The sequence below is a fragment of the Lepidochelys kempii genome, chromosome 9 (genome assembly GCF_965140265.1).
Source record: "Lepidochelys kempii isolate rLepKem1 chromosome 9, rLepKem1.hap2, whole genome shotgun sequence".
NCBI classification, from domain to species: domain Eukaryota; kingdom Metazoa; phylum Chordata; order Testudines; family Cheloniidae; genus Lepidochelys; species Lepidochelys kempii.
The window spans coordinates 83,067,117-83,084,285 of record NC_133264.1 but is presented as its reverse complement, the minus strand read 5'-3'; the positions used below and the strand labels follow the sequence as shown (position 1 = coordinate 83,084,285).

The window sequence follows — 17,169 nt, the reverse complement described above, 5'->3', positions numbered from 1 at the left end:
TTACACATGCACATTTGTTAAAATGATCTGCTTACAACAAGTTCTAGAATTCCATCTCCATCATAGTTTTCCATAACAGTAGCTCCAAATCCCAATTCACGGATTAGATCTGCTATGAGTGATGGCTGTATGATAGCGGGGTCATATCTCACTTCTGCCTTCCCTGCCATTAGAGCAACAAGCACAGAACATATTCCTAGAAATATACAACCAGAAAGTACAGTGTTAATTAAACATTGTATTAGAACAATGTGCAAACACATTTAGTTTAGTAAACATACTGCACCTCAATCACCATATTACAGGAGGCTAGCAATTACCCACATTCACTAAGACTGTGAAACAGGTAGTCTGCACCTAGCATACTGTGGGGGCACTTTCAGAACAAGCAATAAAAGGTAGGCTCTGAGAGAACATGTGTACTGGACGAATCTAAGTCTAAAGGTAAAGGAAGACGAGGAAAACTGAGGGAAATGCCAGATTTACTACTTGTTTAAGTTGGTTAATTTCAAAAATTCCAGTTTATGATACATGAAGGGAGCTCGAAAACATCCTCAATTTTTTTTTCAAAAATTCCTTTTAAGAAATTTAAGAAACACACTTTGTAAGGGTTTTAGGGCTCCCCACTATTTGTATTTCCAAAGGCCTTTTCTGTAAGAAATAAACTGATTGAATACATGTAGGAAAGAGAAAGGAACTAACACACAGTCCTGACAAACACAGAACAAAAGAATTTTCTCTACTTTCCAGTTTCTCCCAGCACCAAAGGATTAAAGCATCAAATAGTCCAAGATTTGTCCAACTTTCATATTATTTTAAACTGATTAAGTATAGCCTTCATTTGCCATTGTTATTTGACCCTGCAGTATTTTGCTTCTGCAGAGCTCCTCATCCTGTTAGCAAAGGGAGCACAAAATTATGGTCATAACTATGAATTACATTTAGGACCATGTAACGGTGTAAGAGCTTGGCTCTTTATCCCTCCCTACTTGCTAGACCACAAACAGTTTTTATGAGTCTGCCAATGCCTCCAAGTTACCAGGTCTATCTGGTCCTTTAGGTCAAACAGTAAAGGCTCATTGCTTTTAGTTCCGGGGACCTTGGGTTCCATCCCCACTGATGACCTAAGGCGGGGAGGAGTGAAGGGGAGAAAGTAGTTACCATAAGGAAGTAAAGCAGGTAAAGCATGGTTAACTTGGCCTCAGTATGGGCTTGTCTGTGTAATGGGGAGAGTTAGCTAACACTGAGTTGAAAATCTGGAAAGCATTTTAAGTGTGCTGAACAAACAAAATGCAATTGTCTAGCTTCTAAAAGGGCAATAATAGAGAGAATACAAAAACTGAATGGAGAAATGAGTGCCATTTTAAAAGGAATTACTTGCCCTCTAAAAAGTTGAAACAATTCATTTTGTACTGACCAGAGTTTTTAAGGATTAAAGATCCACTGTGTACATCAGTAACTGGTTTACTCTCAAAATGCAGGAGACTCTCTGTATTGTACATTGTCAATGTGTTGCACATGTTGAATGCTAATTAATACCATGCTATGGGTGGGACAGGCAAACAGAGGGTATGTACCTAGGAGTAAGTATGAGATCAGAGTTTTATAAGCTGCAGCCCCAATGCACAGGGGAGTGATGTACTGATGAATGAGAAGCTTCAACTTTATTCACCCTCTATGCTCTCCCTTGTGCTTTGGGGCTGCAGCCAATAAAACTGTTTTAATCTCCCTAGAAATCAGAAAGTTGATTTTACAATGTGTTTAATCCTTTGAATGCTATAATTCCACTACTGCCAAGGCAATTTCATAGAATCATAGAATATCAGGGTTGGAAGGGACCTCAGGAGGTCATCTAGTCCAACCCCCTGCTCAAAGCAGGACCAATCCCCAATTAAATCATCCCAGCCAGGGCTTTGTCAAGCCTGACCTTAAAAACTTCTAAGGAAGGAGATTCTACCACCTCCCTAGGTAACGCACTCCAGTGTTTCACCACCCTCCTAGTGAAAAAGTTTTTCCTAATATCCAACCTAAACCTCCCCCACTGCAACTTGAGACCATTACTCCTTGTCCTGTCCTCTTCTACCACTGAGAATAGTCTAGAACCATCCTCTCTGGAACCCCCCTTCAGGTAGCTGAAAGCAGCTATCAAATCCCCCCTTATTCTTCTCTTCTGCAGACTAAACAATCCCAGTTCTCTCAGCCTCTCCTCATAAGTCATGTGTTCCAGACCCCTAATCATTTTTGTTGCCCTTCGCTGGACTCTCTCCAATTTATCCACATCCTTCTTGTAGTGCGGGGCCCAAAACTGGACACAGTACTCCAGATGAGGCCTCACCAATGTCGAATAGAGGGGAACGATCACGTCCCTCGATCTGCTGGCTATGCCCCAAGTTATACATCCCAAAATGCCATTGGCCTTCTTGGCAACAAGGGCACACTGTTGACTCATATCCAGCTTCTCGTCCACTGTCACCCCTAGGTCCTTTTCCGCATAACTGGTGCCTAGCCATTCGGTCCCTAGTCTGTAGCGGTACATTGGGTTCTTCCGTCCTAAGTGCAGGACCCCGCACTTATCCTTGTTGAACCTCATCAGATTTCTTTTGGCCCAATCCTCCAATTTGTCTAGGTCCCTCTGTATCCTATCACTGGCCTCCAGCGTATCTACCACTCCTCCTTGTTTAGTATCATCCGCAAATTTGCTGAGAGTGCAATTTAGAGTAGTATGTATCAAGTGTGGCAATGGAGCTTTATAGTTAGTGTGCAGGACCACATACTTTATACCCAGTAATGCAACAGTGTGTAGGATGTACATTGTAAAACAATCAAAATTCAACGGGTGGTTGTTTCTCCCTCTAACCCCACGTTAAAATTCCACTACGACAGCTGTAAAGATATCTCTAAAACACGTTTAGAGATTTAACAGGTTTTACTGAAGTATATCTCACCATCTTCTCTCCTCAAATTTCTCTCAATATTTGCTACGCAGGAAGCACAGGTCATGCCAGTGACCTGGATGTAACACTTCGATGGAGTCCTTGCCTCCTGTTTATCATCATGGACTGGTGACACTTTGGAGCGCAGCGCTGTTTTGTAAAGCATATTATCCTGAGAGTCTAACAGCACTTCCAGTGAAGGTTGAGTTATTAATACCAATGGTTCTGTCTTTGCTGGGGAGTGGGAAAAAAATCATAAATCGTGAATTTATTAACAACCTCTGAAACAAGTTATGACCCTGACACAACATAGCATGACTGCACATTACTGTAGTATTCCTGACTGAGAAGCCGAATTGCACTCACCTTATCAGAAAGATGCATGTATTTGCTCTGTGGGTGCTAAGTCAAATAACTAAGCCTACCTCTGCTCTGATGCCTAAAAACCACTCCCTTAGATACTAGTTAGGTAACTGACAAACTGTGACTTCTGTTTTTCTGCTCAGCTGTGTTCATTTTGTTACCTTTTTTACTCACCCTCCCACATCACCTGTTTTGTCCTTCCGTTGTATCCTGTCTGTTATGTAGATGGTTAGCTTTCTGGGGCAAGGAATGACTCCTTGTTATAAGTCTGAACAGTACTCAGGCCAGGCCTATATTAGGAAATTAGGTCATCATTCAAGGGTATGAAAAATGTACCCTCTTGAGCAATGCAGTTAAAATGACCTGACCCCTGGTATAGACAGTGCTAGGTTGACAGGAGGGCTTCTCCCGTAGACACAGCTACCACCTCTCGCAGAGTGGGAGTACCTACATGGACGGGAGAAGCCCTCCCATTAGTGTAGGTAGCGTCTTCACCGAAGCGGCGCCACTGCACTGTAGACCTGCCCTAGTTGTGACACCAAGCACCGCTGTATTTACACCTTACCCACTATTGTAATAATCTTCAATTAATCCAGAGGACTAAGGAAATGAGTCTCCACACTATAGGGGTGGGTCTCCACATGTACAAGCCCCATTAGCATGAAAAGTAATTATACAGATAGTACCTCATTCAGCAAGTTGGGTCTGTACCCCATACGTCTGTACATTTAATTCTAGGCAGTATGATATGCTGAAGGGAAGTGAATTAGTTATACAAACTCGGTACAAAAAATGTAGCTTGGCATTACCTGATAAGGAAGCATCAAATCCCATGTCCTCTATTGCAGATCTTAAGTCTTCTGGACAAGTTAGGAGAGGGTCATATTTTATAGTCCCATTATGATTCACAAGAGACACAGATATTGATTTTACACCTGGCTTTTGGGAAATGACTCCCTCAATAGATTGCACACAAGAATTACAAGTCATTCCCTCAATATTTACCACAGTAACTTGAGTAACGGATTGGTTTGTGCTGTTTAAAGCTGTCTGAGAAGATTTCACTGGAGATATCTGTGCATCGAAAAGCTCAACGCTTTCACATTCATCAGGAAGACTGACTTTAAACGTCTCCGGTGATACTGCCTCTATGGTTCTTCTCAGCGCATCTATGCTGATGAAGTCTGGGTCGTACTTTACAGTAGCTGTTTTCTTCTCTAAAGAAACTACTATGCTTGCTACAGATGGGAGTGCTGATATGCTGCTCTGAATATTTAAGACACACGAATTGCAGTGCATGCCATCGACTCTGAAAACAATGGCCTTTAAGTCATTAATATGCTTTGGACTTTTTTGAAGTGTTCCCTGTGAACATTTGGTTTGGGTGTTCTTTAAACGCTCCACCTCAATAACACCCAGCTTGAGGGGTTTGGGCTGTTTTTTGATAAATGCTGTGAAACCTGCAGCTTCAATTTGGTTTTTGATTTCCTCTGCTGTAATTAGATGAGGCTGATACACAATAACAGCTTCCTGATTGTCCAGGGAAACTAAAAATTAAACAGAAAAATGTATTAGTGTCTTTGCTCCCCATCCCCTCCTCATAACATTCTATTTAAATATCACTGACCATAGAGAGTCCTATGAACAGCGCATCTTGTCAATGGGGTAAAATTTTCAAAAAGTGATTTAATCACTAAGTCTCACCGAAAGTCAATGGGATGGACTTAGGCTCTTAAGTGCTTAAATCACTGAAAAGGGGACTTAGATACTTTTGAAAACTGTACCCAAAGTGATCTAGTTTTTCTACCTTTGGTGCCTAATACTGCAACAGGTCTTAATCTCCTGTTGCATCATTTTTTGATCTTTTCCTAGAAAGTTCATGCCTTGCCCAACAGTGTGTTAGTTATTTCTTACATTAATGCTAAACAAACTCTTCCATAATAGACCCCCAAGTCATTTTTTTTATGTTATAGACAATTAAATATGTGTTTCTGCCATCTCCATTTATGATACTACCTTACATACAACATTATTAGTTATTTAAAGTTAAATATAATTAGAGCTATGAAAGAAAGAGGAGGTCTATTACTCTGGTCTCAATCAAAACGTAAAGTAATCATGTGAGACCAATAGCTTGGTCAGAGACTGGGCTATTTTCTTTATGACACTCTGTCAACAAACTTCAATACTAATTGCATCCTGTTGTCTCTAGGCCTAGCAGTCTCCTGAGCAAAGATGATGCACCTTACCAAACTGTAAAACAGTTTTGTAAAGTAGGCAAGTGCTCACTCACTGGGGAAGGGAAAGAGACTAGAATGCTCCTGTTAGAAACTAGAATCGGATCAAACTCATTTTCACTTGTGCTCTAAAACGTGAAACTGTGATTCCACTGATACACAGGTGAATCATCCTACTGAACGACCTAACTTCATGACAGATCGCATCAACAGATATGAAAAAGGACAGAGTAATCAATTAACAATCTACATGTAAAATTAAAATAAAGCATTACCTTTAATCCGCTGTACCCCTTGCAGTTTGCCAAGCTTTCCTTCTATGGTGCTGGTGCAAGAATGGCAGGTCATCCCCTCTACCTTCATCCTTAGCACAACATCACATGCTTGGGACCAAATGGAATCTTCACCAGTCCCTGATGTCTTCTCTGGTGCTGCAGTATTTAAATCTATGCCTGGCACCATTTGAATAATCTGGTTGCAATTTATAATAGAAGAAATGAATGTCACAACTGCAGTTTTTTGGTCAGAGGAAATTTTAACACCTAAGATACCTTTGTTCTTTAGTAGGGCGTTACAGATCTGTTCACATGTTACATGTGACTGAGTAGGAATGGTTAGAAAAGTAGTGTCAAGTAAAACAGGTTGTGGGTCTGAATCAGCCAGGGTAGCATCAAATCCCATGTCAACTATAACTTCCTGAACGGATTCTGGAGTCTGGAGTCTGGGGTCATAGATAATGGTTGCATTCTTTCCTTCCAGAGATACCTTGAAGAGGAAAAAAAATGACTTAGAGCTAATACCACCCACTAGTTTAATGTCAAATAGCTTTTATCTACTGTAGGATAAGCATGAAAAAGACAGTTACCTTTTCCATAACTGGTGTTCTTTGAGATGTGTGGCTCATGTCTTTTCCACAATAGGCGTGCGCGCTCAGCATGTGCACCGGTGCCGGAAGTTTTTCCCCCTAGCAATACCCGTAGGGGGAGAGCGCCCCCTGCGACCCCTGGAGTGGCACCTGCCTGGCGCGGTATAAGGGGAGCTGCACACTCCCCCGGACCCTCAGTTCCTTCTTGCCAGACAGCTCCGACAGAGGGGAAGGAGGGCGGGATGTGGAATAGACATGAGCAACACATCTCAAAGAACACCAGTTACAGAAAAGGTAACTGTCTTTTCTTCTTTGAGTGATTACTCATGTGTATTCCACAATAGGTGATTCCAAGCTATATCTGTTGGAGGTGGGTAGGAGTTCACAAGTTCCCAGGACAGACTACCACCCTGCCGAACCCGGCATCATCCCTGGCCTGGGAGACAATTGCATAGTGCAAGATGAACGTGTGAACCGAAGACCACGTGGCGGCCCTACAGATGTCCGGAATGGGGACGTGGGCTACAAAGGCAGCCGACGAGGCCTGTGCCCGAGTCGAGTTTGCCCTCACAATGGGCAACGGGGGGACACCCGCCAGCTCATAACAGGAACAGATGCACAAAGTGATCCAATTGGAAAGCCACTGAATGGAAATCGGCTGGCCCCTCGTGCACTCAGCTGAGGTGACGAATAGTTGCAAGGACTTTCTGAATGGCTTGGTCTGCTCAAGGTAGAAAGCCAGAACCAGTTGCACATGGAGTGTGTGGAGACGGCACTCCTCACTGGACGCGTCGGCCTTGGGGCAGAGGACTGGTACAAAAATGTCCTGACCCATGGGGTAAGCAGAGACCACCTTCAGGAGGAATGCGGGGTGTGGGCGGAGCTGGACCTTATCTTTATGAAAGATCGTGTTCAGCGGCTCAGAGGTCAGGGCCCTGAGCTCCGAGACTCGCCTGGCCGACGTGATTGCAACCAGGAAGGCCACTTTCCATGAGAGGCGAGACCAGGAGCACGTGGCCAATGGTTCAAACGGGGGCCCTGTAAGATGAGTCAACATCAGGTTTAGGTCCTACTGCGGAACTGGGGGTCTAGAATATGGAAAAAGACGGTCCAACCCCTTGAGGAACTGGCCAGTCATAGAATGGGAAAACACCGTGTGCCCCTGCACCGGTGGATGGAAGGCCAATATGGCTGCCAGGTGCACCTTGACTGACGAAGGCGCCAGGCCCTGAGCTCTCAGGTGGAGAAGGTAGTCAAGAATAAGCTGGACCGGGGCGGTTATGGGAGAGACACCATGGTCCGCCACCCATCTAGAAAAAAGGGACCACTTGGCCAAATAAGCGCGGCGAGCGGAGGGCCGTCTACTTTCAAGGATGACACGCTGAACTTGTTCTGAGCATGTCCTCTCCTCTCCGCCTAACCACTGGTCAGCCACGCCATGAGGTGAAGAGCCGCTAGGCTGGGATGGAGTAGGCGGCCCTGGTCCTGAGAGAGCAGGTCCGGGAGGAGCAGCAACGGCCACGGTGGAGCTACCGCCAGGCCCGTGAGGGTCCCGTACCAATGTTGCCTGGGCCACGTCAGAGCAATCAGGATGACCCAGGCCTTGTCCGTCTTTATCTTCTCCAGGACCCTGCTGATTAGAGGGAGCGGGGGAAAGGCGTCGAGTAGCCGGCCTGACCAGGAAGGATAAAGGCATCAGAGATAGTGCCCCTCCCCAGGCCCCCCCGGAGCAGAACCGGGGAAATCGCCAGTTCTGTCGAGTCACGAATAGGTCCACCTAGGGAGTTCCCCACCTTCGTAAGAGCCGGTGGGCCACTTCCGGGTGGAGGGACCACTCATGTTGCAAGGAAAAGTCCCTGCTCACGCAATCAGCTCTCTCATTCCAAGCACCCAGTAGGTGGAAGGCCTTCAGGTGGATGTCGTAGGCTATACAGAGTCCCACAGCCTCAGGGCTTCGTGGCAGAGGATCAGGCCCTGCCTTGCCTGTTGATATAGAACATGGAGACTGTGTTGTCCGTGAGGACCCTGATTACCTTGCCCTCCGGGTGCAAGCGGAAGGCCATACACACCAGCCGCACCACCCTGATTTCCTTGACATTTATACGTAGGGTCAGATCTTGGGCCGACCACAGGCCTTGGGCCTGAAAGTTCCCCACATGGGCCTCACAACCCAGGTCTGACGCGTCCCACAACCCAGCTCCAACAACGGGGCTCTGTCCCTGAACGGGACCCCTTGGAACATGTTGTTTGGGGTGAACCACCACCGTAGGGAGGTGATCACAGAGTCCAGCACAGTGAAGACCTTGTCCATCCTGTCCATGGCCTAGGAGAACTTCGAGGCCAACCAGAGTTGGAGGGGCCACATCCTGAGTCTGGCAAGATGGACCACATACGTGCATGCCGACATGTGACCCAAGAGCTGCAGGCAAACCCCGGCTGTTGTCACTGGGAACTTTAAGACCAAGTCAATGAGACTTTTCAGGGTCTCGAATCTGTCTGGCAGGAGAGAGGCTGTGGCCGACGCTGCGTCCAGGAGCACGTCAATAAACTCTATGCATTGGACCAGGACTAACGTGGACTTGGTGCTGTTTACCAACAGGCCCAAGGCAGTGCACGTGGACAGGAGGAGCGCCACGTGATCCCTCACCTGGGACTGGGAGGTGCCCTGGACCAGTCAGTCGTCCAGATAGGGAAAAATCTGGACCCCCCACCATCTGAGGCCGCTACCTCTGTCATGCATTTCATAAACATCCTGGGGGCAATGGACAGACCAAATGGGAGGACGATGAATTGGTAGTGATTCTGTCCCACCACGAAATGGAGGAAGCGCCTGTACCCCTCGAATATGTGGATGTGGAAGTACACGTCCTGCAGATCGAGGGCAGCATACCTGTCCCCGGGATCCAGGGAGGGGATGATGGAGGCCAGGGAAACCATGCGGAACTTGAGTTTCACCATGTACTGGTTCAGACCTCGCAGATCTGAGCCCCCCTTTGGCCTTTGGGATAAGGAAGTATCAGGAGTAATACCCCTTGCCCATGAACTCCTTGGGCACCGCCACTACCACTCCTAGTCTTAGGAGCCACCCCACCTCCTGCTCAAGCAAAGCCTCATGCGAGGGGTCCCCCAATAGGGACGGGAGCGGGAGGTGGCTGGGCGGGGAGGAAGTAAACTGGAGGGTGTAACCTCGGGAGATGGTGTGAGGACCCATCAGTCTGAGGTTGGCCGCGACCATTCCGGGAGGAAAGCACACAACCAATTGGAGAAGGGGAGCTTTATTGAGGGTGGATCCCTGATGAGGACTGGTGGGGTGCCCCCAAGCATCCCATCAAAAGCACCTTTTCCCGGCCTGCTTGCCTTTACAAGAGCCAGGTTGGGGGGCCATCAAGACTGCCTCTGAGGCATCTCTTATAGTCTCGGTGTTTCTTGTGGGCAGCCTCATGCTTCGGGAGGGCGACCTGGACGGGCGTCTGCTGCAGCTTGAACTTAGGTCTTGCCAGAACCGGTACATATAGGCCCAGAATCTGGAGGGTCGTGCGGAAGTCTTTCATGACGTGACGCCTTGTATCTGTCTCCTCCGCAAACAGGGCTTTCCCGTCAAACGGGAGATCCTGCATGGAGGACTGCGCCTTGCTGGAAAGCCCAGAGAGCAGGAGCCATGACGCCCGTCTCATGGACACCGCAGAGGCCATGGATCGTGCGGCCGTATCTGCAGCATCTGAGGCTGCCTGCAGGGATGCCCTAGTGGCCGCTGCCCCCTCCTCCACTAGCGCCTTGAACTCCTTTCTATCACGCTCCTGGAGGGAGTCCTCACAGACTGAATTCGTACCGGCCCCGGAGAGCCTGATGATTTGCCACTCACAACTGGAAGCTCGAAGACTAATAAATTTTCCTTGCTAAAGAGTCCAATCTCCGAGAGTTCTTAGTTCTTTGGGTTTGGGGCTGGTTGACCCTGCCATTCCCTGTGGTTGATCAACTCGACCACCAGGGAGTTGGGCGCCAGGTGGCTATACAAGTACGCATGCCCCTTGGTGGGTTCAAAGTACTTGTGTTCTGCTTTCTTAGAGATAGGGGCCAACAAGGCTGGTGTCTGCCACAGGGCATTTGAAATGTTAGCCACCTCTTCATGGAGAGGCAAGGCCACCCTACCCAGTGCCGATGAGGACAGCACGTTAAACAGGGAGTCTGAGGGCTCCTCTATCTCCTCTGCCTGGAGGTGGAGGCTTGCTGTCACTCTCTTTACGAGTTCTTGATGGGCCCTGAAGTCCTCCTGCAGGTGCAGGGGGGCGGGGCCACAATCGCTTCCTCTGGATGGGGAGAGGAGGCCAGTGCGATGCTCTGGGTATCAGCCAGCATCGGAGGGTCCATCACCTGTTTGGACTCCAGGAACAGTGTCGAGGACGTACGTCCCACCAACTTCTTCTTTGGGGGTCTGGAGAGGGAGGCTGATGGTGCTTTCGAAGCTCTGGCCACCGAGTGAGCCCCCACCGGGGGCTGCGCCAGAGGCCACAGTGCCCACTGGTACCATTGGGCCAGCCACGATGCTCGGTGCCACTGCACCTGCTGCGGCACCAGTGGGGCCAGCTGTTCAGCTTGGCTGGCCTGGACTGGCCCATCGAAGTACAGCTACGAATGGAGGCCGAGCTGGAGTATGATCTGCTGCTGCCTCTGGACCGGGAGGAGCAGCGGTGTCGGGATCGACATCGGCCATGAGACCACAATCTCAATGTGAAGGATCGGTACCGACAGTAGCAGCTGTTCCGCGAATGGCCTCGATGGGTGGACCCGCAACAGCGAGATGCCAGCAATCGACGCCCGGGACTGCGATGTCTTGCTGGAGACTTGGAGCGGGAGTCCGAGCGGGAACGGCGTCGACGATCATGCCGTGACTGGCTGTGGTACCTGCTCTGAGACGAGGACCATTGGCAGTGCCTGCCGCGGTCGCATCGATAATCACTCCTTGAGAACGAGTGGTGCCAAGAGTCCCGGCCATATGGAACCCAGACAAACAGTCTGGTCGGCGTCGAGGGTGATCCACCTGGACTCTGCCCCGAGCGGTCGCTGGGCAGTGAACTGCATCGGGAACATTCCCTCAACCAAGACCGAGCCGGAGGCGACTGTGGAGATCCCAGCAGCGGCTTCCCTCTGGAGAGTGGGGCCAACATCAGCGGCGCTCCTGGCACCGGTATGGACATAACGTCCTGGGCCGCCTGGAGAGCTTCAGGCATGGAAGGCATCTGGACATCCAGAGAGGCCTGTTCTGAAGGGGCTGAGCTACTCCGCTCGATGTGAGTCAGAGTCCTGGGGCCCAGTGGGGAGTGACAACTGCCCAACATGGGTCTAGCCTCTGTCCTGGATTTCCCTCCGTGCCGCTGCAAAGAGGGAGTCTTCCTGCCCCTCTTGGCTTGCCCCGTGAACGGGGAACAGTGCCAACTAGTCGATGGAACCAGAGGGTCGCCACGTACCAACGCCGTGGTGCTGAGGACCATTCTGGAACGGCGTGCTGGAGATGGGGCCAGCGCCAACTCCATCAGGAGCCTAATGTCCCTTTCTCTTTTGGTCAGAGGCTCAAACGACATACTAATCTTGCACCTTTCACTGATATGGGTTTCTCCCAAATAGCGCAAACAGTCTGCGTGTGGGTCACTTCTCAGCACAGAACGCCTACAAGAGCCGCACGACTTAAACCACGGGGCATGCCCCGGCCCAGGCTCACTGACTGACTAAACTAACTAAACAGCTAACTAACTACAGATACTAACACTGAACAAACAAACAGTACTGGGGATCGAGCTACAGCAAAGCTGGAGCAGACTAGTTCCAACGCACCTTCACTGGCAGCAAGAAGGAACTGAGGGTGGGGGGGAGCGCGCAGCTCCCCTTTTACCACGCCAGGCAGGCGCCACTCCAGGGGGCGCTCCCCCCCACGGGCACTGCTTGGGGAAAAACTTCCGGCACCGGTGCCCGTGGTGAGCACGCACACCTATTGTGGAATACACATGAGCAATCACTCGAAGAAGAATTAAAGTATTAGAGTTATCTTAAGTTTAGTTAAGGAAATATGTAAGTACATGAGAAGCATCAGAACATCAGTACAACAGAAGCAGAAAGCCTGCTAAACAACCAGTGGGGCCCCTGGACAATCGAGATACAAAAGGAGCACTTAAAGACGATAAAGTCATCACAGAGAAACTAAATGAATTCTTTGCTTCAGTCTTCATGGCTGAGGATGTTAGGGAGATTCCCAAACCTGAGCCGTCTTTTGTAGGTGACAAATATGAGGAACTGTCACAGACTGAAGTGTCACTAGAGGCGGTTTTGGAATTAATTGAGAAACTTAACAGTAACAAGTCACCGGGACCAGATGGCATTCACCCAAGAGTTCTGAAAGAACTCAAATGTGAAATTGCGGAACTATTAACTATGGTTTGTAACCTGTCCTTTAAATCAGCTACTGTACTCAGTGACTGGAAGATAGCTAATGTAACGCCAATATTTAAGAAGGGCGCTAGAGGTGATCCTGGCAATTACAGACCGGTAAGTCTAATGTCAGTACTGGGCAAATTAGTTGAAACAATAGTAAAGAATAAAATTGTCAGAAACATAGAAGAACCTAAATTGTTACGAAAAAGTCAACATGGTTTCTGTAAAGGGAGATCATGTATTACTAATCTATTAGAGTTCTTTGAGGGGGTCAACAAACATGTGGACCAGGGGGATCCAGTGGACATAGCGTACTTAGATTTCCAAAAAGCCTTTGACAAGGTCCCTCACCAAAGGCTCTTACGTAAATTAAGTTGTCATGGGATAAGAGGGAAGATCCTTTCATGGATTGAGAACTGGTTAAAAGACAGGGAACAAAGGGTAGGACTAAATGGTAAATTTTCAGAATGGAGAGCGGTAACTAGTGGTGTTCCCCAAAAGTCGGTCCTAGGACCAATCCTATTCAACTTATTCATAAATGATCTGGAGAAAGGGGTAAACAGTGAGGTGGCAAAGTTTGCAGATGATACTAAACTGCTCAAGATAGTTAAGACCAAAGCAGACTGTGAAGAACTTCAAAAAGATCTCACAAAACTAAGTGACTGGGCAACAAAATGGCAAATGACATTTAATGTGGATAAATGTAAAGTAATGCACATTGAAAAAAATAACCCCAACTATACATACAATACGATGGGCGCTAATTTAGCTACAACTAATCAGGAGAAAGATCTTGGAGTCATCGTGGATAGTTCTCTGAAGACATCCACGCAGGATGTTAGGAATCATTAAAAAAGGGATAGAGAATAAGACGAAGAATATCTTATTGCTCTTATATAAATCTATGGTACACCCACATCTTGAATACTGCGTACAGATGTGGTCCCCTCATTTCAAAAAAGATATACTGGCATTAGAAAAGGTTCAGAAAAGGGCAAGTAAAATGATCAGGGATTTGGAACGGGTCCCATATGAGTAGAGATTAAAGAGGCTAGGACTTTTCAACTTGGAAAAGAGGAAACTAAGGGGGGATATGATAGAGGTATATAAAATCATGAGTAGTATGGAGAAAGTAAATAAAGAAAAGTTATTTACTTGTTCCCATAATATAAGAACTAGGGGCCACCAAATGAAATTAATGGGTAGCAGGTTTAACACAAATAAAAGGAAGTTCTTCTTCACTCAGTGCACAGTCAACCTGTGGAACTCCTTGCCTGAGGAGGTTGTGAAGGCTAGGACTATAACAGGGTTTAAAAGAGAACTAGATAAATTCATGGAGGTTAAGTCCATTAATGGCTATTAGCCAGATGGGTAAGGAATGGTGTCCCTAGCCTCTGTTTGTCAGAGTGTGGAGATGGATGGCAGGAGAGAGATCACTCGATCATTACCTGTTAGGTTCACTCCCTCTGGGGCACCTGGCATTGGCTACTGTCGGTAGACAGGATACAGGGCTGAATGGACCTTTGGTCTGACCCAGTATGGCCGTTCTTATACGCGTTGTAAAGAAAGGCCCTGATTAACAAGTAGAAGGAAGGCCTTGAAAATAATACAGCCAGGAGGAATAAAATAGGGAGGATGTCCAATTCAAAGAATAACTAATGAGATAAGGGAAAGTTGCTAAAAAGAATGCCTCTAATTGATAGGGGTGACTGCAGATGGTTTTAAAGAAGACAAAAAGTATCTGTCTTAAAATGAGACAACATGGCCTTCCCAACCACATACCAGTGTTAAAGCTTATGTGAACCCGGTGCAATGGAAAAACTGTTGGTCCACAAGAAGGAGGGGAGGAGATAGGTAGGAGTGGCCTTGGGAAGGGGGGATGGCCTTGTAAATCTTATCTGGGTTAAGAATGGAAATAAGCGTGAACGGTCTCAAATTGGCTTTTAGCTGAAGGCAGTAATTGGCAATGACATCACTTTTCTGCTGAACAGTTTAAAAAAGTAAACTCTTCAAGGGTTCGTTGCTAATACCTGCCGAACCACACTGGAGCCAACCAATATAGGTTTAAGCACCAGAGGTGACCCAGGCCTGCCAATAGTGAGGGGGCAGAGTGAGGGCAGCCAGCTTCAGCAGCGTCAGTGTGCAGGCTCAGTCCATGTGAGCATGCTCAATACAAGCCAAGCAGCAAATGGGACGGGGCACACGCCCCCCACAAGCCCATACACACATCGCCTCTGCTAAGCGCCCCTAGGTGTAGCCTGTTTGTAAGTATCTTGATCAAATGTTTATAAATGTTTGGTTATTGTTTGTATGTAGTAAATTGCTTATTATTTAGAGCAATTGTATAAGTATCATTTGTCCTTTGGATTTAATAGAAAAATGTATGGTTAAATTAGTGTTTGTTCATTTCCCATACTAATAATTTCAAATATGAATAATTCCAACACCTACCATAGTGACACTTCTCCATTATCATTTGCCCTTGAGGGCTCACCTGAAGACAAAGTCTGAGACTCTACTTATGAAAACCATAAATTAATTTATGTTCACCTGTGTGACAACAACATGATTGGATATGGGAGGCTCTACCACAGAAGCAGTCCGCCAATTTCAGAATCTTATGCTCTATTATACTGCATACACTGCTCTCACACAGCAACTTTCATACATTGTTTCAATGCTTTTTACAGTACATATTAAAACCCTAAAGTGAAGGTCTGTTGAACTGGATTAGTCATTGCAAACAAATGTATCAAATCTAATCTTAAAAAGCAGAAACTGCGCAAAGGCACAACTCTGATCTGTCATACAATGGTGCAGTGATGGATTACGGGAGTGTGAGAAGAAAAAGGAAGGAAACAGACCAGAGATGTGGGGGGCTTCACTCTGTAACATTCCCAGACATCTGTTGAATCTGTGACTATAGCTCTCTGCTGAAACAGAGCCTTACATATAATCTGAGTTGTGTGTTCTATAACAGCCTGTTTTAGAACACCAAATGGATTATTTACAGAAAACAGGAGGGGGCGGGGAAAGCATTAGGGGATGGGCAGATGGCTGAAAAAGTAAGTCTGCAAAAGCAAGACTTATTTATTATTATTTAAAATGTATGTTGCAGTAGTGCCTAGACACCTCAGCCTGGTCAGCCCCTCATTATTAAAGCTCAGATTTTGTCACAGATATTTTTAGTAAAAATCATGGACAGGTCACAGGCAATAAAGAAAAATTCATGGAAGCCCATGACCTGTCCCTGACTTTTACTAAAAATATCCGTGACAAAATGGAGACCCCCTAGGATTCCCTGGGACTCTCACCGCCCATGGGGGCTTGGAGCTGCGGGGTCCCCCTGCCCGTGGCAGCTGGGAGCTGCGGGGAGCTCCATGGTCCCCCCTGTCTCTCACAGTGGCTGAGAGCTGCAGGGGGCAGGAGGAACCCCGGAGTAGTTGTCAATATTTTTGTGATGCCAACACCTGTCCACTATGCACTAGATGGTGACCACTAACTCATTTTACACCATCATCAGACAGTAAATTTTCTGTCACTTCCAACCTAGGCCAGTTTGTTTAGTATGTAAACCAACGCTGAAGGTGATATAACCTCATTTATTATTTACGATAAGCAAAAGAGCTGTAAATTCCTAGTATGAATTCACCAAATCACATTAGTAGAACTTTGCTAAGCCTCATTTTACTAACACACACACACACTTTATAATCTGGATATTCAAAAAAATATGACCCTCCCTTCTTTGCAGCAAAGGTTTAAAACCAGCGTCTTGGAGTAAGGTTTCTTGTTACTTTATATTTACAACTTTCAGTTACTGAGAACACTTCATAATGTGCTAAAATACAAATGTCAAAACAAATAAACATTTTGTAGTGTATTTTCCCTTTTTATTATATTTGCTTCCTCCATTTGCAAAATTCAATCATTTGCAATGACCCTCCCATTTTCTGTATGGTTCTGCTGTAACAAATAAATCAAATTAAGAAGCGTTTGGTTGGTGCTGGCCCAGTGATCTTGTAGAGATGCAGCACAGTTCCACTCAGGGGAATTATTTTGCATACACAGGCTGCTAGCATATGAGAAGTTCAAGAGGGTGGCTACCCATTAGAGAGAAAATATCTAAACTACAAACAAGTATTCACATTATAACAAGCAGAAATAATACATAGGGCCTGCTTGCTAATCTCTAAAAATTATACATAAAAGGTGTATCATTTCTTACAGCTAGGCCAAGAATTAGCTTTAGTGTAATTTTTCCCCATATCAGCAGTTAATTCCTGATGCTGACCTATAATTATTGAAAACCATGCTTATTCTACTAGACTTTGTACAGACTCTACAA

At 46.6% G+C, this 17,169-nt stretch overlaps 1 protein-coding gene across 7 annotated transcripts in view; it reads right to left on the bottom strand.

Moving 5' to 3' along the window:
* Window positions 1-17,169, bottom strand: part of ATP7A (ATPase copper transporting alpha) — a 60,544-nt gene that overhangs the window by 18,095 nt on the left and 25,280 nt on the right. For 6 of the 7 annotated variants that reach the window (XM_073361145.1, XM_073361152.1, XM_073361147.1 and 3 more), the window contains 4 exons: window positions 5,809-6,298; window positions 4,106-4,843; window positions 2,946-3,167; window positions 36-196 (listed from right to left, as the gene is read on the bottom strand). In XM_073361145.1, coding sequence (XP_073217246.1) covers window positions 36-196; window positions 2,946-3,167; window positions 4,106-4,843; window positions 5,809-6,298 — 1,611 coding nt within the window. The remainder of the gene's footprint in view (window positions 1-35; window positions 197-2,945; window positions 3,168-4,105; window positions 4,844-5,808; window positions 6,299-17,169) is intronic. The other variant, XM_073361151.1, reaches the window with a different exon arrangement.